Source organism: Pezoporus wallicus, unplaced genomic scaffold, assembly GCF_028554395.1.
Source record: "Pezoporus wallicus isolate ANWC-B61680 ecotype Strahan unplaced genomic scaffold, APGP_CSIRO_Pwel_v1 contig_3058, whole genome shotgun sequence".
Taxonomy (NCBI): Eukaryota; Metazoa; Chordata; class Aves; order Psittaciformes; family Psittacidae; genus Pezoporus; species Pezoporus wallicus.
The window spans coordinates 3610798-3637217 of NW_026641153.1; the positions used below are offsets into that span (position 1 = coordinate 3610798).

The 26420-nt window shown below is 36.5% G+C and overlaps 1 protein-coding gene across 2 annotated transcripts in view; it reads right to left on the reverse strand.

Moving 5' to 3' along the window:
- Positions 1-828: 828 nt before the first annotated feature.
- The window catches only part of SEMA3A (semaphorin 3A), a 166446-nt gene continuing 140854 nt past the window's right edge, over positions 829-26420 (reverse strand). For both annotated transcript variants that reach the window (XM_057422430.1, XM_057422431.1), the window contains 6 exons: positions 21287-21378; positions 18255-18296; positions 12558-12715; positions 8496-8563; positions 2562-2704; positions 829-1646 (listed from right to left, as the gene is read on the reverse strand). In XM_057422430.1, the coding sequence (XP_057278413.1) occupies positions 1191-1646; positions 2562-2704; positions 8496-8563; positions 12558-12715; positions 18255-18296; positions 21287-21378 (959 nt within the window). In that variant the 3' untranslated portion in view covers positions 829-1190. The remainder of the gene's footprint in view (positions 1647-2561; positions 2705-8495; positions 8564-12557; positions 12716-18254; positions 18297-21286; positions 21379-26420) is intronic.

Consider the following 26420-nt stretch of genomic DNA (forward strand, 5'->3'; position numbering starts at 1 on the left):
CTATGAGCCACAATATTTAAATATTAGCATTCACAAATATTTATGAACCAAGAAAGCAAGAGTATAATTAGTGGAGGGTATTTTAATGCTATTTGCTTCTTTTAGTAAAAAAAAAAATGTACAACCAAAAATCAATGCTCTCCTTTTCATTGGTTCAATTAATAGCAAGGCATTTTACAAGTTGAATCATTTAAAATACAATACTTCGAAAAAAAAAGAATGCAGAAGACTTAAATGCTATATAGCGACTTCCATGTTAAAATAGCTTAGTTTTAAAATTGTTTTGAAGTTACCTGTCATACAGATTACTGAGAGGGGAGGAGGTTAACTGCACTGTGACTAGCTCCCCTGGAAGATTTTCCAAACAAAAGAGTAAAGCAGCTCATAGTTGGAAGATGTCCTTTTTTTTTTTCCTCTGAACCAGTAATTAGAAAGTACAATATTTCTAAGACAAAAAGTCTAATCTATTTTAGAAAAGAACTAATGTTTGCTGCATATTTTCCATGGTACACTTAAATTATAGTTTTAATAAAATACATCTTTAGATCAAAGCTCAAAGAAGTCATCAGTAGTAGGCCAGTGTACTCCACATTATTTTGTTCTTCCAGATGATGGATGGCTTATTCTGTTCAGATTTCCACAAACAATTTCATTCAGTATTGTTTTTCCTCTTCTAGTACATATAAACAGGAGAACTGGTAGACAAAACAAGAACAAAATCCTTGTGTCCAATCATGTGTTTAGATGTTCATCAGCTTAATGAGTTCATGCAGTTTTATGTATAAGTCTAGAAATGGTAGTGCTGATGATGAAAGGTGGGGTTTGCTCTTCTTTTCTTTAAGATGACAGCATGAAATACAGCATTTTGTTTATATCTCAGGCAAAAGAGAAAGTAAAACTTGCCTGCTGAACACTTGCAGAACTTTCTGAGCAGTAAGCTAGGTCCCCGTGAGTTATCATCCTTGAAACTCTGATCTTTCTGGTCTTAGAATCAGAGTAGCAAGGAAGGGCTTACTTACTAGGAAAGTAAGAAATGGATTTTATTTAAACTTGGTGGAAATTGTTTGGACTTTCCACTCTTGTAAACATCCAAATAATGCCATGAAAAAGTTCATGAATATTGCATTTTTTTTCCAGTTATCTGTCTATACAAGTTTCTACTTGGATAAGGTTCCTAGAGGTAATGCAGCTCAGACACTCCGTGGTGCCCTCTCAAATTCATGGGTCCTCCTGTTCCTACCTTTTTTATTCTCTTGTAGGTGCTTCCACTTATTTGTATTCACCTGCGCATTGGCAGGCCTTTGCCGGCGTTGTTTGCGGTCTCTTTTCCAAACCTGCTCACAGAACTCATCCATTGTGTTGAGATTGGGGTGATTGATTAACTGCATGAAGTCTCTATACCAGATCTTTTGACTGGGGGTCATGCTATTGGTAGCATCCTTGGTCTTGGAAGCATCACCATCTTCTTCTTTATGGAGCAGCTCTTCCAGGTGATCGGTATCAATTACTTCCAGGGTCACTTTGAGCAAAGTTTGCATGAAGCCATGCTCCACAGCATGACAAAAATAGGTACCAGAATCTCTCTGTTGAAGACTTCGTAGTAATAGGCCCTGTTCTGTCCGGATCATGCGATCATCCACTTTTATCTGTATTGGAAAAAAGAGGTAATTTCAATAGTTATCTTTCGCAGACGTGCAACATTATCCTCTAACCATGCTAGTATCTTAGTACTGCTCCTTTCAGCTGGTAAAACGTGGCAAAAAATCACCAAAGGAAACTCCTTGCCAGCCATGTGTAGTTACGGAAGTCTCAAATACACTGGAAAGACTACTGATGTACTGCAAAGAGTTTGAGGGATTAAGAATTTACTCCTAAATCCCTAGTGCTGCTGAAGATCTGTATCAACTCTGTCAGATGGATTTGCTGTTAAGATTACAAAAGATTCAAGCCTGTAATCAGCAGTCAACATGGATGCATTTGGCTCTATTATTGAAGCCATGTTTATTATTACCTTTTAGTTAAACCTAGATATATTTGTAAGAAAGGTTTTATGTCTTCCTACTGTTCGTTACTACAAAAGGCCTTGTGCATAGACATGGCTTCTGCGTAAGTGGAGAATTTACAAAGAAACTATAAGGATTAAATCTCAAAATTTTAATATTCAAACAAGTAGCTGTCCAAAATACTTTATTTTCCTGAATTAATTAATATCTACACTATAATTTCATTCTTTGTGTGCTCAGGTTGCTGCAGACAGAAAAGGCACAAACCTGTTTGCTGCTGTCACCACCAAGAATAAATTCAAAATAATTTACTACTTATGCAAACAAAGCAAACAGCAAAATTACCTAAAGCTGCTAATGTAACTCAGGATTTAGTACATGCTTGAAAAAAAGCCCCAACAAACAGCTTCAGAGTTGTTTGGGCATATTTGCAAATACTTTAATATAACAAAAAAAGTCTTATTTCCTAACTTGATCTCCCTACCCACCAGAAAAGATTATTCTCCTAAGATATGTGTGAAGAGGACTAGATGCTTCTCTTTATTTTTGCAACAATACCTCTTCTTTGCGGTCATCATTTTGCCTCTGGAATTGCCAGTAGACTGCAGCACGCTGAGACTTTGGACTGCACTCAAGAAAAGTGCTGCTGTTCTCTACGCCATAAATAATCTTTTCCTCCAGGGTCTGACCACTTGGGTTATCTGTAAAGCAAATTAAAAAAAAAGAAATTAAACCAGGGAACACAAATCTGTATTGCTAAGTGAATGTGTGTTTAGAAATTGGGCTTCCTTAAGGTATTTAAAGATAGAAACTTTAACAGGAAAACTTCCCCCTATCAGTATGCCATTTGGAAAATCTCCATCAACATCAACTCTTTGTAAGGATCCCTGGTAATTATATTTTTTTTTAATTATTTTTTGTATTCTAAATCCCAACATCTGTTAACATCTCAGTTTCATTGTGAAATTTTGTGTAAACCTCATTATTATTTCTCAAGGAAAACATCCAGGACATGACAAGAATTTTTAATAGCAAACTGCACGCAGTAAGAAAACTCAAAGAGTGTAGTTGCAGAATGTTTGTAATGATGCCTCCTGGGCTCTATGATCATAATACTTTAGAGCAAAGTAATAAAACATGAGGCTATTTAAAAGCAGTATAATGTGTTTAGATTATACAGCACTGCAGTTTGCTGAAGCTGTTAATGACCAGGAATAATGTTTTGGGGGAAATGATCTTCAATTAATTATTTCCTCTCATACCAATATAATTTATAGAAATGTAATGACCTTAATAAACCAGACATTATGGGAGGGGAAAAAGAAAGTTAAATAAATTACTTCCTTTTGTAGCAACAATATTTCAAGATATTCATCAACTGGCTGGAAATATCACATAGCTATAGGACTTATATGGCATTTGATTCTTCTCCAATACCACAGAGACTGTAAGGCATCATGTTTCAACTCTCCACCTTAGCTCTTTAAAATCCTGTTATGGACTTAAGTGGCAATAGTACAATAATCCTAGAGAGTAAATGGGGAGGAAGGGGTTGGTAAGCTATTTAACATTTTGTTGATCTCACGGAGTTTCCTGTCTCTTTGCCATTATTTGTCATTCTTTCCATTTTCCACTTTTGATCTTTAGCACTGACAATCTTTAAGGAACTTCTTTTGATATGCTTTAACTGCAAAGTGATGTCTAATTAAAATCCTTTTAAAGAAATCCTTTGTCAAGTTTTATTTGCTTTCACTGTCTTTATTGCATTGGCCACATTGTTTAGCAAACACAGGCTGTTTGCTAGATGACTGAGCCAAAGGTAAAAACAAAATTGAGCTCCTGCTTTATGTTGAACAATCACATGTCTTTCCATAATGACTTGCAGCCCTGAAAGAGGATCGGAGAAGGGATGGGGGACAGAAGAGGAGCTGGTGCTTGCCCAGTTCTCAGTAAGGAAACATCAAATGGCCTATTAACAATGCAAAAATAGGGAGTGGGTTAGCTTGCTTTCCTCTGCTGGATTCTGAACCTTTCCAGCAAGTACATGGGGTGCTATATAAACAGCTAAGTGAAACAACATTTATGACATCTCTCGGAAACCAATCCCTGTGAAGAATGTCAGTGCAGCTTTGGGCCAGGAAGATTGCGAGCAATGGAGGAGTGAATTAGGAAGCAAAGAATCAAGAGAAGGGTAACGCAGCTGCAAGAGAATGTAGTGGGGATACCAGTGGTAAGGTCTGAGATAGAACATAGGTGAGTCTGTGTCAGTGAAACAAAGAAACTCAAACTGTGTAAGATGTTAACTGAATATAACTAGAAGCAACAAGATAAAGACTGGAAATGGAAATTATTGGTTGATAACTCATCATGGGTCCAGAATCAATACTGTGAATGGCTGACTGATGTCCTGACTTTTCTGTTTCAATTTAGGCACTCTAATTCAGGAAGAAAATTCACATGGCTGAGCAGGCAGCCAAAGTTCCTCACATAGTCAAGAATAAGCCGCTTGCTATCTGAACTGGGATCTACAACAGAGAGCACATGCAGGGCTGCAGCATATGATATTCAGTAGGAAATATCCCCTTTTATAGACTGGGACACATATGTTACTGCTTCAGTTATGTGTTTGTGTGAAAAAGAGATTTACAAGTTTCTACAATAAAAGATGGAAATACAGGGATTTCACCCTAGGATGCATGCTCTCTTTCAGTTCCTCTCTCCCAGGCTCTATGAATTATGGTTGCAGAATGCCCAGCTTCAAAAGAAGCAATCTGATAGTTTGGATACTTGCATTGGAAGAAGAGCTATCAAGTCAGTCTCCTACATCCTGAATAGCTGATTTAACCAGCAGGTTATTCATTAAGTAGCTTGCAGCACCATAGAATCATAGAATAGTTATGGTTGGAAAGGACCTTAAGATCATCTAGTTACAACCCCCCTGCATGGGCAGGGACACCTCAACTAAACAATGTCACCCAAGGCTCTGTCCACCCTGGCCTAGAACACTGTCAGGGATGGAGTATTCACAACTTCCCTGGACAACCCATTCCAGTGCCTCACCACCCTTACAGTAAAGAACTTCCTCCTTATATCCAATATAAACTTCCCCTGTTTAAGTTTTAAACAGGTTTAAAACCTTTAAACACCACTTGACTATTTTCCTGAGCACAGCACAGTCCAAGTAAGTTATACAGGAGCACAGCGCATGTAACACTGGTCTCATTAGATCCAAGGAGACAGTCTTCTAGATCGTAAATATCAGTAGAAAGGACAAAAATAGGCATTGCTTTAGCAAAGGTCCTACTGCCCATGAACGGTAGCATATTATTAGGTATCTATAGAAGTTTCGGCAGGAATATTCAGGTACCTTCCAAGAAGCTAGTCACAAGTTTTCATGGAAGTTACCTTGAAGGTGGATTCTCTGATGCTATTTCAAATTTCTGAGTGTTTTCTTGGAACTGGTCCATGGCATTTTAGTGTGTTAGGTGTCACCATGGAAAGTGGCATAAGCCCCCTCTAAATTTTCTCACAGCTTCAGAAGAGATAGTATGGGTGACAGTCATGTAATGAGACAGGATTTAAGAGGTCCTTTAAATTTCATTTCCATGACTTAAGGGAACAGAAGGCAGATCCAGAAATGTCTATAAAGTTAATGCGATATTGAGCACGGGGAGTGCAAGAAAGAAAGCAGAGTGATGGAATAATCACAGGAGCAGAGCACAGCTCTGGGACTGAGGGAGACACTGAAGAGGCTAGAAGAAAGAATGAAAGTCTCGGAAGTTCAGAAGAGCAGCTGGAGGACTTAGAAAATTATAGAAGTCACGAAGCTGGTTATGAAATTCAACCCAAAATCCTGTCTGAGAGTTGCAATTCCCCAAATGAACCCACCAGCGGTATCAGTTTACTACCCTGATAAATATCCTTTAAATGCATAATTTCTGACATAACCGAAGAAGTATGAAAGGCTACTTATACAAAGATTGCTTTACAGATGAATGAATGTCACTATACAGTTAAATTCAGTTATTCTTTGAGCTTGCCCTAAGATAAATCACCTAAAATAAAAAGTGCCTCTTTTTTTACAAATTCTTAAAAAAAAAAAAAAAATCAATCCATTTCTTGATATCACTAATATGTTACGCTTTTAAAAAAAATTGGTCTTTAGTTGACATATAGGTGTCTGCCCTAGCATCTATGCAGCTAAGGATCCTCAGCTCCCTCTAATGTCAGTGTGTAGTAATTTAACACTATTTATAATTTGTATAAAAGGACAACTGAAAGAGCTACCTAAGAGTTATTAAAAGCACTACTGCTTCAGACTGATATTGAATTAAGTTCCTGCAATGTCTTGAAATATACATTAAGAGGTCATCATTTTTTCTCATTTTTCCTAGTTCACATGGAGAATCGACTGGCAGTTGCTCCAAAGGAACGCGTAGAAAAGTAGTAAATGACTACTGGAGCTTATTTTTTGGCTATAGACAAACCCAATTCTTCATCTGTTGTCCAGGAAACCAATAGTCATAACGAACAAAAAACCTCAGCATAAACTGGCATAGGAAGTTTATGGGTCACGCAGCTGTCTGTACAATACATGTTCATGTGTAAGTGACAAGTAAATACAGAAAATTTTATAGATTTACAACTAAGGATTGATTTAGAGAAAATTTCACTCAAGAACAGTTTAAAACATTCCTTTAAGTATGTTGACAGTGCATCCTTCAAGTCTAGGACCTAGAACTGCATTCCCTCAGTATGTTGGAAGGTTACTGATTCCTCTAATCAACCTGTCTTCATTTCACTGGTAAGTAAAATTTCCAGTGATACCTTGTCTCATAATTGCTCTGCTCATTTTGACAAAGCTGTATGGAAGTTCCTTGTGATTGGGCTTTTAGCATGTAATAGCTTTTTCCTGACCTTGAGTTCTCATAATGGTTGTCATGAAATAACTGTGGTGGATTACTCTCTTTCCTTTGGATAGAAGATATCTTTTCAGACAAATATGTTTACCAAATATGGGAAGATGCAAAAAACAAGTGTTTTGAAATCCTTTCCTTGTCTATGAAGATAAAGAACAGACCTACAGTTGTATAAAGCACAGCTAGCAAGGCCAGGAAACCATTAAAAAAAAACCCAGCCACATGGTAGCTCATGAGTAAAATGTCCAGATAGTAAAAAGGGAAAGCTAAAATATGCTTCTGTGGGTAATAAAATCCACATTTAGTGCCTGATGAAATTTTCCTATTGGGGACTTGAACATGTCATCTCAGCCCCAGTGCATGCATGGTCTCATGCGCACTGTATGAGCATTACTAGATATCATGCAACTGGAAATTTGTGAATTTTCTGCTAGTCCACATTGACTAGTTAAAATCTAAACTAGTTTTACATTCATGAGTTCTCAAAACGTGATGACTACATATTGATCATTGTCTGTTCATGCACTTTTACAATCCTTTTACCCCTTTGAGTAGCTTGACCTGAGTTTGACAATCAAGAAGTAAAAGGAGAAGCTATAGTAATGTTAGGCTATGAGTTTCAAATGATTAAAAGGAAGACAAAAAAAACCTATTACTGAAAGTAGTAGTGAATCATAGCTGACACAAATGTACAACTTTGGACTATATATCATTCTTGCTATTACAAGGACTAGAAAGACACAAGGATTTTGAAATATCTCTATTTTTTCAGCCACCTCTTCTTCATTTTTGCTGAAATATGTCCAGTGGTTTAACTGTTATTAGAAATGTACCACAAATGCAAGTAATCATTTTTTTTTTCCAGCAGAGGGAAGCATTGCCTAAGTGTTCTCTTCACTTAGAGCAAAATGGACATTTTTCACTTTCTGAGTGAAGATCTTCTGACAAGTTTGGCAACAAATTAGAAACTGTAAGAAGTTAATTAGCCAAACATTCAAGAAAGGAAGATCTGGTCAATGCACTGTGAAAATTAAGCAGTCAACAAAAAACAAAACTAGAAGATGTCAAAGAAAATCCACGCTGAAAGCATATGGGACAGGCCTCCTACAAGGAATAGGCTGCTCTTAAGGGCTTCTAGTGTGGCTCCTACAACAAAGACCATTGCATATTTAGCCAAGGTACTTAATTATGTGTTTGATTATCATCCTATACAAACTATGTGAAGCAACTTGTACATACTTCTTGCTGTTCTGAAGGAGATGTGACTCTTTTCTGACATAATATGCCTAGCCTGATGGTATGCTATTATCAGGTGAGCAAAGAAGAAAAAAATAAAATGCTTAAACCTGTTAATCTGAGGAAAAACAAACAACACACTCCACCCTCCCACTCAGTGTTTACTGTCTGACCCAGGCCATTGTAAACAATTTAAATTGGGATAATGATGTATTATATTCATCTTTTGCAGATGTTCAAGATAATTTCACAGATCATTCATGTGCTTCCTACTTTATTTTGCACAGTCTCTAAATTACATACAAATAGTTGTACTTTAGTACTACCCATAACTCACCATGATGCTGCAGGTCTGAGCAGTGGGTAAGTGGGTCCCCATTTCGGATGTCTTGTCGTCTAGTACGTCTGTAAATATCATAGTTGAAAACTGTTAGTTACCTCCTCAGTGGTCAGCATTCACATTTGCCACAACTAAAGAGCAACAAATGGAATATATATGAAATTACACAGGTCACAAGTACACCTAAACAGCACTAGCAAGCAAATCATGTTGTTCCTCCTATATTCAATGCGTTATCACGGTTTGTAGAATCAGCCTTTACAATTGAAAGTAAATTCTTCAGAAACTGGTAAATGCATATCTCTTGCACTGAGCCTACAAAGTTTATTTTAACTATGTTGGCAATATTGATTACAAAATCATTACTTAATTCACAGATACAGGAACTAAAGGATCAAAGTATTAACAATACAGTTGAACATGCATCAATGCATCATTCATCAATCATGAAGAAACTAGAGCTTTTCTGCAAGCACAGAATAAGCATCATGACATCTTTTAGACAAATGTTAGGAAGGATGGCTTTGAAAAACATGTCAAAGTGCTGTATTTTCTACAAAATCTAAATTAAAATACATAGATCATTTCAGCCACTACATAGCTCACTGAAAATTTTCTGATAAAACCTTTTCTAAAACTTTTGCAAATAGCTTTGTCTTTAGAATAAACAGAACACTTGGATAGGAAGATTTTGAAATGTCATTTATTCCCTTTTGTAGCTTGAATCTGGATTCTAGTTTTTATTGTATGTCCATTTAACATAGTATATTATTTCCCCACTTTGATTTCCACTGGCTCTTTTGGAAAACATATTGATCTGGGCCAAAAAAATGTTGTAATTAGCAGAAGGATGCCTTTTAATACAGTATTACTTTGCATGTTTTATTGTCTCTTTGTCTGCTCCTATTTTTATTTAAATAGCTGTGACACAAAATTCAGCTGAGCCAGAGAAAAGCGTTTCATATTAAAAAAAAAAAAAGACCAAGGCAAACAAAGATGTGTTTCAAGTGTGAGCACTTTACTTTAGGAATCGGAGAAAGCCTGAGGGCTTGCAAAATTGGAGGAGAACAAAGAGGATTAGGCTGCTGAACAATGCTGTGATTTCAGATTATGGTATCCAGCAACGGATATGCAAAAGTCAAGTAGCCTTGTAAAAAGCACTATTGGTCACTCCCTTGTGACAACAACCCACATTTTTAAAAAGCCATTGTTCTGCAGCACAGAGATCGTCTCTCTTCTGTTCACTAGCCCGATTTGCAGACTCACTAACAGCCGAGCATCATCACGTACTGAGAGTTCTCACAGAGGCCCCCTCAACTACACAGCATACTCCTCTTGGCTGAAAGATTTTAATCGTACTTTTTTTCTACTGAAAAGTACTGAAAAGTTAAACCCGAAATCAGTTATGTGAAGTATGGCAACAGGGTTTTTTTAAAGCAAAAAAAAAAAGTCAGAATGTGCATTTTAAGACATCTTTCTGAATAAAACATTATTAAAATTATGTATTAGGATATCTTAGCATGCTTCAGAACAAGGGAATCTGCTGTTAATTGAAGCATGATTAAAAAATGTACTAATCCTAATTTCACATATCATCTTCACATTACCAATGAATAAAAATAGACCCAAGACATAAGAAAACATAAAACTTTGTTACTCCTTCCTCAATTTTGAAACACAGCATATTTATAGGATGTCATTTGTAGAAAAGATGTGCAAAGACTCATACTACTGTCAATGGAGTTTGGAAGAGATTAGAATCTCAGGAAAATGTCGCATATTTCACCATTGTATCAACACAGTGATTTATGAAATATGAACCAGAACACATCTGCATGGGGTAAAGTTAAGTGGTCACACTACAGGAGCTCTGAACTGTCATTTAGGCTTGTAAAATACACAAAGAAAGAAAAGTAAATTAAAATCATAACTCATAAAATCTCCTTTTTTAAAAAAGAAAGGGGAAAAATAAAAAGCAAAACCCCAGAACCAACTATTAGTAAAGCATCTGTGCAATTGCCTCAGGACTCAACTTTCTCAATATTTCTGGAGCCTAAAATTACAAGGATTCATTATTAGGAAAATGTTGACATTTAAGCTGTTTCCAGTAATGCTGATTTTGTCATAGATGCATTCAAACCTGCCTTCAGGCAGTGGGTACAGCAGGTATCAGGTAAACAGAGGATCTTCTCTCCCAGTATGAGACCTTTTTTCTGCTGTTGCCGAGGGTAAAATGGGGTTCTCTAAGGAGGGGCATCAGCTTTTTCTGAGCATGTTGTCAGGATCCCAGCCTTTTTCTTTCACAGCGGCCTCAAGATGTGTAAATTCTGCACCCCAAGATTTTCCTGGAATTGTGCAACCCAGTTGAGTCCCAGTAACCCTGCCCCTTAATCCCTGTAAGAAAAGGGCCCAGTCCCTTTACCCATGATAGCAACACTGAGCTCCTCTGCTGCTCAATAGGTTGCAGAGATGGATAAGGAAAAGACAAAGAGCCCTATTTCTTCTGTCAGTGTAAGTGATGAATGGCAGGATGATGTGCTCTATGGGTCTTGAGATGGGCTGGGAGCAGGAATGGGTGCTAGTGAATGCTGAGAGGATGAAGTTAGGAGGTAAAGATTAGATGGGAAGTAGCAGAGAAGAGTGATTCGGTGATTCCTGACCTTACCGTCTCCTTCGACTCAGAGGCAGTACTTAAGCATATTGACTTCTAACCCTTAAAACATTCAGACAAAATCAATCTCTTAGACTCTCCTTTTGTTTGCCCTCCTCTCCTCCAGAAAAACTGCCGTAGTCCCACTACAAATCTGCATTTAGCCCATGCAGCTGAGAAAATCTGACCAGCTCTTCTTTTGGGATGGATTTAGTTTCTCCTTTTTAATTCTTTTCTAAAGAATTTCTCAAAAGCTTGTCTCAGATTAACTCTGCTTCCGGGTGCAAAAATAGAACCTGATGTTCCATAAGCAGCTTTTTCTTTTGTCTACAGTATTTGTTTAGGATACATTGTAATGCAAACCTTGAAATTTTAATCCCCTCCATCTGAAAAGTCTGTGACAAAAAATGCTACTTCCCACCCTTTACCACAATTCATCTCCTGCAGCAACCAATCCAAACCTGGAATTTGGAGTCCTGACATTCTCAACTAAGTATTTGCTACCATTAATTTTATGTATATAAACCTTTACGTATACAAACCCTTGGATTCCTTGTTTCTTCATAAGTGGAAGATGTTTGGCACATTTGATTTTATGTGAATACTTCTTTATAATTTTAGCCAATTTATTATGGGAAACACATTACATTAATGTCTGTTCTGATTTGCAAGTGAGTATCCATGTATTCAGTTATTCCTAATTTCTACCTCAGTAGCTAAGAGCTGTTCAGTAATCACCTTATATACTCTGAGATAAAGAATTTTGGAGATAAGGGCAGGCAAAGAAAATATTAATTGAAATCTTCAAATCAGGTAAATAGGACTTCTAAATTTTTTTATTACAATTATATTTTTCACTTATGCAGTCTTACCTTAACCTTTGCACTTCAAAGTCTGAGTGCAGAGTGAATCTAAAATAGCAGTTGTTCTAATCTTGCAGCACTTAGACACACATCAACAAGTTATACTTTTGAATAATAACAATAATGTCACGTACCACTAGAAAAATAACCTTCCACTCATGTCCTAACACTTTATAAGTATTTCCTTTGAATTAGAATTCATGAAAATGCAGGATAATTTACTTGAGCTATCAGTCCTAGTGTTAGAGAAAATTTTTTCTTTTTGCTGTTTATTACTGAATACAAAGTCATGAATCCATTTCAGAGACGACTCCCTTCTCAATGTTTTCTTACAACAGCTTTTTAAACCAACCCAAGAAGTAGTAGTGTTCTCTTTAAATCAACCAAGACTTCATATTGTTTGTATCTCCCACAATTATGTTTTCTTTGGAAAAGAAAGAGCTCCAGTTAACCGTCCCATGAAAAATCTCCAAAGCCCTCTGGTCATATTGAGACCATCAGTTAAAACAAATAGCAAACCATGCAGACATCCGAAAGGGTTCCTACCTCTTAGCAGTGGGGAAGTAACGTGAGCAAGATGAACCATCCCAGGCACAGTAAGGGTCTCTCGCAAGGCAACATTCAGCACATGCTTTTCCATACACATCACAGCGGTGTAAAGGAAGCTGTGAAACTCCAGTGGCTGAGCCAATGTAGAGCTGTTGCTGTTATAAAAATTTTAAAAAATTAAAAAAATTAAAAAATTAAGAATAGCAAATTTCCAGCTTTTTCGTAGAAAAGCATAAAAATATTAGATGCTAGGACCATTACAGTTACAATAAAGGATCTCGATCCTGACATACACTAAATGAATAAGAGAATCATCCACAGGATAAAAGAAAATAAATAGAAAAAAAGCTGATTTTTGTATGAAGCTCTTGGTAGCTTCTCCAAACAATAGCAAACAGTAAAGTACTCTTTCATTTTTTCTTTTGTATTCAGATCCCTGCCTTAGAAAAGCACTACAATCAGTGACAGAACACAATGGAGAATATGCTTTTGAATTTAAAGAAAAACAACTTTAACATAAATTTCCTATATATGACTTTGATTCGTGTGAGAAAACTGAAGTAAATTATGTCAGACTGATGCTAAGATATTTCAGCTTAGAAGTGCTGCCACGCATGCACTTCTTTGCATGTCTGGCAATTGTGATGCTTTATACTCTTTTCTATAGGTCAAATACTCTAATTGAAGCTTAACTTTGACCAGGGGAAATGGCTTAATTTATTTTTGATTAAAATGTGGTGAGAGTAAGATGTAGCTCAAATGCAGAGAGAAGCCATGAAGTAAATAAAAAAACATACATGCAAAATGAACTACAGCTTTGTATGCCATCACAACAGATTATCTTCTTTCTCTCAATTTCCTCTCTGATACCAAATTCACGTGGTCCATTGGAGAAGCTGGTTTTCAAAGGGACATAAGGAAACTGAACTACTGATCTCACATGGAAGTCCAAACAGAGATATTTCAGCTTGGCACTAATTCACAAAGAAAACAAGTGTGAGTGTAGTAAGTAAATATTTAGTTCCCTCTGAGAGGCAACAATTGGGAAAACAATATAAATAAACAAAAATTAAATGGCATAATCCATCTGTTTTGGAAACACTGACACTCTGCTATCAAAATCTTACACTTTGTCACACAGCACCCACGGTGGAGTAATTCGTACATTTCTTTTTATGGTCCCAATCCAAGCAGTCCCACCAGGAAAAATACACATTTGTATTTGTTTTCCTTTCTTGAAAAACATGGTGTGAAAATAGGATTTCAAGAAATATTATCAAAATTCTTAATCTTCTGCACTGTGATGATCCAGAGGTACTATTTCCAAGGAATTCAGGGATGGAAGTTGGCTGAGCTCACCTCCCTACTAGAAACGATGAGCACTGGATAGCAGGAGACAGTAAAACCAAAAACACTTATAAAAGGTGTTGGGTTTACTTCTTTCAGAGACAAAAGTTTGCAATTTATACAGACGCATGAATTTAACAGAGATGTCCCATGCATTTACGTAAACACCAGTATTTTCTCAAGGAAAATATGACAAAGACAGTACCCAAAGGAGAATTTACTGGTAAATTAAAAACTAAGTCCTTTCTAAGCAGCTGCTTCCATCTATTACAGTGCCATAGCTTGGTTGTAAACCCACATTCCCTGGGCAAAAATCTCTGACCACACAGAGCTCTACACAAAGCCTTGATTGTACATACCAGTCCCCAGATAGTATTGTATCCTTGAGAAGCAGATGACAGGCAGCAGACATGATAAGCTGATTCTCTCTAACTTAAGTCACTTAATCAAGTACCCAGCTTAGGGGTACGTTCTGCAGTAAAAATGAGCAACAATTCAAATCTTAGATGACCTGACCATTTCTCAAGGGATGCCTTTTCTCTTTACTGATTATGGAAGCAGTGTAGGTTAAATGAGAGCTTCAGTTAAGTATCTTAAATGTCCAGATGGTATCGATCTGAGCCCTATGTAATTGGGGCATTAATATCTCTATAGGCATGTAGCAATGTGTGGTGCAGCAAATATAAAAATCAACCCAGAGAAAGCACGTGGGAAAATAAAGAAGAATTGTGCAAGGGTTTCCTACATACCTTTGTAACCAATTTAATTTTGTCAAAAAAAGCCTCCCTGATTTCTAATAAATGTCTTTAGAATTAAAGAATGACCAGAAACACACAAGGAAAAAAAAACCTGGGAGGCCAAAATAGGGTTACTTCAAGACTCTGTTCCTTGTAGATAGGTTCATAAAGTTCAGCCAGTGAACTACAGCATGAGTTTCAGGTGCTGCACAGCCTGAAGGCTGCTGCCCTCTTTGCTGCTCTTCTGATCCCAGTTTTAGACTCCAGCTGGTGATTGTTATTGCCGACACTAATAATATGAATCCAGGCAGTATGAAATTCAGAAAACAGTAACAGAATGATTTGCATCAAAGAATTTGCCATACAGTCAAAATGCCTGTTGTGCAAACAGTCTTTCTCAAGAGGTTGTTAGTTTAATACATCAGCTGATTATCAGATCAAAGCGGAGTGTGTGTGTGGGAAAGCTGTCCTTTAAAAAGTCTTGCAGAAGTATCAGAACTCCAGAAAAGCTGTGGGAGAGGAGACTAATGTTTTAAGCAACCCAGTGGTTTCTGTTTGCTCCATGGTGCTGCCCAAAATGGAGCCTTTCTCTAGAAGTCAAAGAGATAAACAAAATTTTCCATTTGGAATTGAAAAAAAAAAAGAGAGAGATGAAAAATGTACTCCTTAAAAAGAAAAATATCAGAATTTTAAATGGAATTTTAGGGAGCATAAGATTCAAATCCTGTTTAACTTAATTTTATGTCTTGAAAAGTAACTGATGCAGAATAGTTCAGGGGGCTGTTTAAGTGACAAATCAATCTGAGCTGGTCCTTTGTATATGCTCACTACGGACAGAAATGGCCATCTCTGAATAAAATTCAGTACTTTGTGAAAAATACTGTAGAAGTAGTCAGGAAGGCTTTTCTGAAGGTCTCTGCCTTGCCTTTGAGAATCTTATGGAGGAATTAAAAAAGCTCTTCATAGCACTTCACTAATCAAGAATCTGGCCTGTATCAGCCAAGGATCTCTTAGTTTTCCACCCCCCCTCAGCTTTCCAGAAATCCAATAGTTTTTTGAAAAAGAGGATCACAGTCCTGACCTTGAGAAAGAGATAAGAGTTTCCTCAAAAAGAAGTCACTTTGAAAGCCAGGCCTGACCCTTGCTTGCTTCGGTACTTTTATACCATGGACCCCCACTTGACAGGCTCAGGACTGAATGGTAGCCAGGTGCTCCTGGCAAGCCTGACTCACTCAGAACTGTGAATTTAGGCAGCTGCAGGGTGTTACGGTGGCTCTGGGATGCTGTCCTCTGAAGGTCTATTTCTATTGCTAACCATGCATAAGTTGTTTAAGTGATAAGGTTACACAAGCCTAGAACTCTGAACACAATTAGGAGGAATATAATTCCTGCGAGTTAAAGGCAGTAGAATTGAGAAAGACTGCATCGAGGCTTAGTCTTGCACATAAAGCCTAGATTTCTTTGCTCAAAGTCACTCTCACTCAAAGGTCAAATTCTCACACAGTTTTATATAATTTAAAACTTAAGCTAAGTCCCACTCCTGAAGAATTTTTAGATTTTGGTATTTAAGATGAAGCGTCATTTCTAACATATCGCATTGGCACAATGGCAAAATAGGTACCTTTGAATAACCAGCATAGTAGAACATTCAAAAAAGAGGAGAAACTCCCAGTACCATTAAAGAACTGTTAGTGAACAAAACCAAATGAAGTGATTGCTTTAAAGTTATTCAGTAGGACATGCTGGTTTTACTGTTTGTATTTCATCCTCCTGCTTTCTACAATGCATAGAATTATCATACTGTTTATATGAAAAAAGCCCTACTTATCAGAACACAACGAGTAAAATGTTTGCATTATAAAACTACAGTATTTTAAAATCAGAAATATAAAATGGAAACATGTTGCCATATACTTATTTGATACAGAGACAGTGCCAAAAGCTTGTCATAATGTATCATGATTCTGTCATTTTTAGCCTAAGGCTGGTTGAATTTTCATGAGCTTAACTCTGCCTGAATATCTTGTGTTTTATGCTCTTTTTTAGCTTTAGACAATTTTAGCAGTATAAATTTGTTTTCAAAAGATACAGGAAAAAATGTCATCTCTCCTGAATAACTAATGCTGCTTTAAAGAAGTTGTGTGAAAATGCATAGTCCATTATTAAATATGACTGGCTGTTTTAAGGGAATGCACTTATAAAAATAATCCAAAGCAGAGCATTTTGGTATGATGTGAACATATATACATCTTGACAGGCTTGTTTTTAAATATCCCAGTATTCAACAATACATGTTTTTGTCCTGCCATTTTTGTTGTTTCAGGTGGTAAACTGTGTTAGAAAAGTGTCCCAAAACAAAATGTTTTCTGTCAAATACATGAATGTTTTCAGACAATTTTTCTAAACACAGTGGTTTCTGAGTTAAATATGCAGCATTTCAAACCTAATATTGGGCTCTGTCTGTTACAAATGAATTCAACTTCTGTTTAATAATGTATAGCATGAGGTAGAAGAATTAACTAAACCTTATTTACAACATACACAATTTTTAGTGCCCCAGCCCTCAAAGTAATACCAAATCTCTTCTTTACTGGCAACAAATTTAATGATGAAATTAATGAGTGTCAACAAGTCGCTTGTATTTGCTGAATTAGGCTCTAAATCAGCACAAATATGAAAAAGGATGCCAAAGTTTTATTGTGTTAAACTTGACACTAAATTTTATGTCTAAGACTTCTGAGACAGGAAGTGACAGTGGCTGGAATCGCTCTACCTAATTCTAGGCAGAACTGGAAGATAGGCCCCTAATACCCACTTCACTCCTGGACTGCAACTCACTGTTCTTTGCATGTCTACATAACTCAACAGCTGCTTCACAAACAAGTCTAAGAATAATTGCTTATAATTGCTCAGAAATCACTTTTACCGTAAATCTGACAAAACTGCACTTCCATCCATCAAGAAGTCCAGTTCATTTTTGTTATGATCTAGTCTACAACGAAGGCTATAACACATTTCTTTCAGAAGTTAGTTACTAGTGCACTCAACAGAAAGTAGGAAATATAAATTCTGGAGTCAGGAACCCCTATCTTAACCATGTCACTGAATGGAAAGACCATGGAAAATCTGGACTAAATCAGATCTACCCTCATTGTTAAAGCTGAATGGTGAACCCAGAGGAATGTAACAGGCATAGGACAAAAGACAGGAGAACATCTCATTTCCAGTCTTTGCTTCCACTATCTGCATTTTGTATGAGACTATTGATACAAAGACCAGAATTAGTCCCATTAAAACAAGGGACCAATTCTGGCCACTCCTGAACAATTTTTCTGTCATGAGAACATTCCATAATGTGGAACTTATTTTTTTAATCGAGAGCATCCAGACAGCTGGTTAGTTTGTGTTTAGTTTCCACCTTACCAGTAAGTAACCTGAACGAGACTTTCTCTGCATGTCACATTTTCCTGAGAAACTAGTGATGTTTATGTAAAGGGATGTGATGCGGCTGCTGTAATTAATATGTCTCTACTCACTGCCAAGTTACTGTCTCTAAAAGACAGAGACCAATAAATATTTAAAAGTGATTTAAAGTTTGTGCACATAGTACCTGTTTTGTGGAAATCTTCATTGCTGAAATAATAGTGGGTTCCTAGGGGGAAATGAAAAAAAAGAGTTAAAATATAAAATGAGCTTTATAAACATAACAATTCTGCTAGAATACTATTTGCCTAACCTAGAAACTGAAATTAAACTAGACACTCCTTAGTAACAGTGTTTCTTGTTGTCTTTGGCAGTGGAATATTTTCTAGCTCTAAGTGAATTAGTATGCATGTACATATCCAGGTGCATCTTTGATTGCTTTGTTGATTGTGGACAGACCATTTTCCATGATTATTACAGTTTCATTATGATTATTTTGTTACTAATTTCACATCTTGAAATTAATTGCTACACTTTGTATTAAAACTACATTTAAAGAACCTGCCAGGTAACATGAAATCAATAGTGGTTGTAACAAAATACATAGATACTATATATTAAAAGTGGTAAAACTGAAAAAAGCAACACGTTTTAACCATATCAAGGTGAAAAACCCGCTTGTACAAAATTTTATTCACCAGAGCAAGCCTTTGTCACAGGTATAATCCTATTGACTGGACCACACCATTCACGTACCAAGAAGTTACTTGTATTTGCAGAGCACAAAACCAAAGCAGGCAAGAGGTTATTTGCACCCTGGAACACCCATTATTTAATCAACCAAATGGGTCACTAGGAGAGTTATTGTTCTCTGAGCTAAGTCTACACTTAATTATCTTAGCACGCAGCTGTCAAACCAGTACCTACTTTCTTATATGAGAAGCTGTAGGAAATATTTAACAAAATGAGTATATTTAGATTCGATTAAAAGACTGTCACACCCTTTAGTCCCTTTAGCTGCTTGAATGGATTTTAATCCTGAGAGTAAAAGTGGCATAATTCGGTTACAAAGTGTGCATGTCAACACTGTATGAACTTTATCTAAAAATCTGCTATTAATCCCACACATCATACTTTTGGTTATGTACATTAATAAAGTCCTTATTAATCTTTTACACTTGTGTAGCTTTCAGCTTGCTTATCCTGAGAGAATTTGATATGGGTCAGTGGATGTTAAGCATGTGGACTTGCCTTTACAAATGAGTTAATAGAACTTATATTAGAAAGCATCAATTAAGTGTAACATTTGAAGGAAAATTGAACTCATTTGTTTGCTCAGCTGTTCAGAGAAATATGGCACAAATGGGGTTAAAATAGGCATTTGTTATCAATGTAACCAATATGGAAGACTGTTTTGTGGAATTATAAAGGTATTGTATTCAGCACATTGCAGTTTAAGCATCAAAACACATTGTTCATGATGCACATAAACACTTTAGTAAATAAGGAAAATTTACATTTGCTTAAGGTACATGTAAAATCTGTTGCAAATTCCCTATTGAAAGATCCATGTCTTATGCACACAAATGCTGCTTATTCCACTGAAGTATATTAATGCCCTCTTTAAGGCTTAAATACATGCCAAAGGAAATAAATGAGCATTCAAGTAAATCAGAACACCAAAATCTTTTTGTGTAATGGATAAATACACATGTAAAGTAAAATACCAGATTTGAGTTTGTCATTAACCATGCTACTTCTGTAAAGGCTTTCTGAAATAAAACTTTCACTCCATTTATTTTCTTTCTTTCACTTTTAGACTTCTCTGATCTCCTTTAGCTTGGCAATTCTACTTGATTGAGGGAAGAGACTCATACATTACCAACAACTGCCAAATTATCCTGCATTAATGTAATAACTTTTGAATATATAAGAAAAGAAACAAAGCTGGGAGCCACAAATTATTTGTCTCATTATCTCCTCATAGTTTCTACTTTATTTTTCTGTTAAAAAAACAACAACAAAAAGCCCTAAACCCAGCAACAATCAGGAAGAAAAAAAACGACATTTCTGTCCTCAAACCCCCCATGGTTTGCAGAAACAGATACCTATTTTTCAGTGGTATCTGGCACCCAAACCAGTGTTTTCTGTATGAGATTGATGTCAGTTAAGGCAAGACTGCCCATAATAAAAATAATATTGAAAAAAATAATAAAAAGATATACAAGCTCTGTTTAGGTATGTTGTGTCTGTTCAGAAACTAAGGGTCAAGGAATGGCAAATGAGTGTGATGAGGACATGGTGGCTGGGCCCCTGGGGCAGGCTGGAGGCAAAGTCCTGGTCAGAACATCTAGAGTGAGACCACAGGACATGGGACAATCCAAGCATGCAAGCATTGTCTTCACATTGTCAGATTAACCTCATATTCCCAGCTAGGTATCAACCCCCCAAAAGCCTGGAGCCTGTGAAATGGTGCCATAAAATGGCAAAAAAAAGTAACGCGGGGAATATAAATTATTCGTTGCTGTGTACAAAAAAAACAAGAGATCCCTGGGTTCTGTCTGGAAAGTGTTTGAAAGGTTTACTCAGCCTCAACTTGCAGGAGTGCCTATGGGATGCCTTATTTTTTAGGCGGCTCAGACAGGAAAAATGGAAGAGATTGATTTTCACAAAAAGGTACTAAAGATTAGGGGGTGTTTATAGTGTCTTGTGTCAAACCATGAAAATGAGACCCTAAAGCCATGGAAACACAAACCCTGTGTTTCCCAGATTATTAGGCATAAGAAATATGTGCAGATCACTGTTTTTCTTAAATTATCTTCCTAGTTACATTATGCTCATAGTCTGAATAGTGTTAAAGAGTTGATGCAACTATGAAATTTATGTATTGCATAACCCTGGGAGAAAACAGACAGGCATTATTCCCAGACTTGCACAGATACATATTTAACTACAGCATGTAACAGCTCTAAGATTCAGAGATACTAATTTACTTTTAAAATCACGAAACAAGAGCCCAGAATGCTATGTCTTTTATCATTAAACTCCAGCTAGCACTGGAAGTTTCAAGGTTTATTTTGACTAGTGCCTGGCTCGCTAAATGACAAGCTAATTAGAGGAGTATGCCAGGGTATTCCTTGGCTAGACTGCAAGAAGTTTAGTTTGCAGCTGTCCACAGAGAAATCTATAACCTGACACTTGAAATTGAGCTGCACTTACCCGAAAGACTGTCATTTCTTCCAGCAAGACTTCTTCTAATTCATGCCAAGTCTCCTTAGGAATTGAAACCACTTTAAGAACTGTTCCAACATCTTGAGAAGAAAAGAAGAAAAAAGAAACCAAAAGTCTTCAGGTGCTTAAGATGCATACCTCAGTTTCAGAGGAGCCAGAGTTCCTTGTAGCATGTAATTATTTCATGTTATCAAGACTGTGAAGCTGCATAGCTCCAAGTAATTGTTCACAATGCGAACTGCTATTTAAAATAACCTAGAAAAATGCCGTATTTCAGCACGCCATTTCACTGAAGTCTTTCAACTATCAAAATGCAGCAAAGAAGATAAACACTACTATAGTTATTAAAGGATGAAAAGGACTGAAATACCATTTAACTGACAATATAAAATGACAGATGTTTCAGTCATTTAACTAAGGAAAGAAATGCACTAAATTTACACAGGCATGTTTTACTGTCCATTTTGAATATGATGTTTGTCATTCTTAAAATGCACGAGGATGCTGTCAGAAGGCTCAGTATGGATATAGAAACATCTGGACAAATGTTGTTAGACAGATGAAGCTGTTAGATCTCTTAAGTACATGAGATCTTCCCCGTGTCAAACAAAGTGCCAAAGATGTATAAGCCCCTTAAGGCATCTATATTTCTCTCTCTGTTAGATAATGGTCTTTGCTGAGGAGTAAAAAGCAATATAACTTGTATCTTCTGTTTAGAAATAAATGTGTGCCAGCATTTTAATTTTATATCCATTTGCATTCTTGGAGTTTTGCAATTGGCTTTAACACTAACAAGGCCAACGTTTGAAATTCCAGAGCTGCAGCCTTTGGTTTTATGAACATGGCTGATATATAAAACCATCTCTGTTTTACAGCTTCTGCATCTGTGATTTATTTGTTTGTTTCCATGAATAGAATTTTCAGGGAAGAAGAACAAAACAAAAAAAAAAAAAAGGAAAAATTTCTAGGCTTGTACACATCACTCCAGACTCTCTGAAATGGAAACACTCCGCATGTGACTTTTCTTTTTAGCCATCCAAGTGTAGTGCCACGTAAATCTATCATAGGAATAACAACTATGTCCCTGAAGACTTTTCAAGTTGCACATTCTACAGTAGGAAAATATAAGGCATTTTAAATGAATAAAATTCTCAACATAACAGAACTATGAATGTCAACATTCTCAAAACAACACTGATTACACAAAATCAGAACATATTTTGTGCATATATACATTCGTGTGTTATTTGAAACTTCTGATTAAAAAGATGACAACGCACCACTTCTGTATTGAAAATATGAATAAAATCTATTGCTTTCATGAGAAAATTCTTGTATTTCAACTTAATTACATGAATTTTGACTAAAATATTCTAGAAATCCTAGAATATCATGTAGAACTGAGATTTTTCATTTTCCTACCTGCTCTTCTTTAAGCAGATATTGGTTTCTTAGTACATACTTTTGAAAGTTTAGAAATAGGTATTTTTTTTCCCCATGAAATATGTACCTCACTGCTTTCTTTCATTAGTCACAAATTCATTCACAGATTCTTTTTAAAAGGAAAAAAAAAATTTTCTAAAAAACCATAAAGAAAAAAAACTTTTTATCTAGGTTGCTACATGTACAACCTCAACTAGTAAATTATACCAGATAAGTGTTCTTGGAAGTGGTTTTCATTATGGTTACTGCTACTAACTGAATATATTTAATTCAACGAATATTGAGACCAATACTGAGCAAATGCAATATAAACTTTAAACCAAGATAAAAAAAAAATCCACATTTCTACAACAGAGTAATTCAGAACAACAGATAATTTAACATTAGTTATATTTGTAATTAAATGGACGAGTTCATTTCCTTAGTTATCCTGGTAATTTGATGACTGTGGTTTTGAGGAAAATGCATGCTATGGGTAAAAGAAGAGAACTTTTATCGAATAAATATAACAGCATAGCAATGTGTCATGATTTGTTCTCTGCTGAACTATGCCCTTAGACAAACGCAGCAAATGCATTGAAAATTCCTGAAATAAAAGGGGATTTTTGATAAAACAGCACAAGGGAAACTGTGGAGCCTGATCACAGCCTCATCAGACTTAAGCTCCCTACATAGTGTTGTTTCAACAAAAGGTCTGACTTTGAAGTGGATCCTGAAACAATTACAGTTCCTTGATGCTCAAGAAATCCTCTGAGGTCAAAGATACACTGTGTTAATCACTACAGCGACTATGGTCAGGCCACAGGTACCAAAGTGGGGCTTTATCTGAGTTCTAGATCAATTTTTACAGAGTAGTATTTCAAACAATTTCACACAAATGGAATCGGGCTTCTCCTTTAGGATCAATAGGCTCTGCTCAGTAAGATAAGATTACCATTATTAATTTGCTTTACTGACAGATGTACCTTGACTGTGCCAAATGATCCCAAACATCAGACACTCAGGATATGCATTAAGTGCATATCTTAAATCCTGTTTTTTTCCTGATACAATTTCAAGCATGCTGATATGATTTTATTTCCATTGTGAAACACACACTGGTACAATCACAGTGGAAAAGAAACTGCTCAACTAAAGGTTTCACCCACAGGAAAGGAAAATGTGACCACACTGCATGGCTATTAATTATGTTGTGTTCAATTATCATCAGTCATTCAATGGAAAGGAGAAAAAAAAAATGTTCCTTCAACATAGTGAAGTTCAGCAGCATGTGGGAATAATGTAGATTGGTGCAAAAGCCATGAGAAAATACAGAGAAATATATCTAATCTGATGGGACAGACCTGCACAGAAAAATCTAGTCATACCCCAGAGGGCTTAACTCTGGTTCTGTCGTAGGCTCAGATCATCAAGTGGGAAACTGGACTGTAACTGTAGTCACTAATCTGCTCCTCCACTTGTTCTTTGCTTGGGGAATATGTAATACACGCTGATTGTGTATCTGTTTCTGGTTCCTTTGACTTTGACCAGCCAGCTCAGTGCAGCTTTCTGGCAGAAGGCAGGCAGGGCCTCAGTTCTGCCTCTTTTCCTTTCCCATGCATGGAAGATGCCCCTTTCTCATTCTGAAAGCTGCAATGAAGATAGTGAACTCAGGGGAGCACAGAGCATCTTTTGTGCTCCTGCTCCAAGCATAAGTGTTGTAGGGCCTATTCTTGTTCCACGAGAGTATGAGCTCCTGCTGCAAAGGGAACAGTTTCTATGCACAAAAGTAATATGTCAAGAAATAATAACACACACTTACAAAGCTGGAGTTTTGGTGCTGAAATCTCCTTTGGCAAGTGCATGTAATAATCTTTCAATAATTTTCTTACATTTCCTGGGCACAACTATTAGCAATGTTGGATAGGTTCCAGAGCAGTTACCACACACCTGAATATTAGTGGTTACGGGAATTTAAGTGAGTGCCTAAATTCCCAGCTCAATGGTAAGAGCTAAGTATCACTGAAGCTCTTTCATAGGGACAGCTTGCCGTACTAATTTAGATGAGAAACACTATACATAATGATATCTAAAAGCTATAGACCAGGTTTAAGCAAGTCTTCCTGTACTGTCCTAAACCAGACAGGAACTTCTGCATAACTGTTCACCTTAATCCAATAGAGGTCTTGAAGTACAGTGAATCTCTCTCTGGAAGTACTTATCTCATTCCCTTGCAGAAACCAATGCATCTTAGACTGAATGCCTAACTTTGCTAAGATAAGCGCCATCTCTTGTGCTCAAGAAATCAGGTCCTTATGTTTGTTCAGCATCATACTCTGGACACTGAAGGGCTTTTCCCCTCACATTGCAGACAAGGAGATTATTGCCATTATTTTTTTTTCTTCAGGGCTGAAGCAAGTCATAGAAGACTTGTTGAAAGGCACAAAACACTCAATTGTAGACGGCACTGAAGTCTCCAATGTGTGATGGAAAATATATATGTTGTGTAAAAAAAATCATATGAAACTACTTTTCAATGTTTTATGGAAGAACACATTGTAGCACCAGTATCTAATAACTCAGTTCACAGCTTTAAAGAGCTGGAATGACTTCTGCACAGCTGCATTTCCTGCAGTAAATGTTCTGAATTGCTATGCATGCACTGTGTTTGGTACACAAAGTTTCGTCAGCTCTCAGTTTAGTCATAATATAATTCAGGCATCAACATGAAAGATTCCTTGCGATTTATTGCTTTGGAAATCTGACCCCAGGTCTAGAGTACCAGAACTATACTTAAAGAAAGTAAAAAAAAATGGAGTGTTATAAGACAGACAGCCAGACATATATTTGGTCCAAAGCTGAAAAGAGACAGTGGTGTTTTGGTTTGATTTGTTTTGACTTCATGATGCCAATGTCTAATTACTAGCATTTATGTTCAATAGAAATTTTAAGTACTTTTATTCCATAAACTGCAACACCAGCCAACTAATGGAGAATCTTCAAACGTGAAGAAGCAGATCCACCAGCTGCTAATCAGCATAGTCTGAGGCCACTGAAACTATTCTGAAGCCACTGTATGCCAGCTGATTTCTGGTCACTATTATTACACATTATTACCTTTCTGGAACAAAATGTCTTTTCTGAGTGCATATTTCCACTTTATAAAATGTCCAATCTGTGTGATTCTGCAAATGCTTTGGAAAGGATGTCATGTTTCTATTTGAATATCAGTGCTTCTTAAAACATTTTGTGTGTGCCAGTTATCTTCATCTTAAGTAAAATGATGCACTCTTCTGGCATAAGAGCTGGGCATCTTAAGGCAATACCTGAAATACTTGAAAGGTACGCAAGACATTTCCCGTACCTGGCTGCTTGCCTCATTTGTGTTAATACTTCTCATGCTGCACTTCAAAATGGGCACCTCAAAAGACTCGTTTTAATACTAAATTATAATTAATGAGGCAAGATATTTCTAATAAAATTCCCTAATAACAGTAGCTGAAAAGAGAGTGGTTTGATCTTAATCCAGTTGGCAAAGCTCCTAAAGAATTGAGCTATGCAGGCCACAGCCTGAACCTGTAACAGTTAATAAGACCTCCCCACATGCACAGTTTTGAATCTCACCCCAAATTTTCATAGGTATACAACATTCTGCCTGTGTTCTGTACTTCAGAATATTTTTCAGAAATTTTATCTGCTC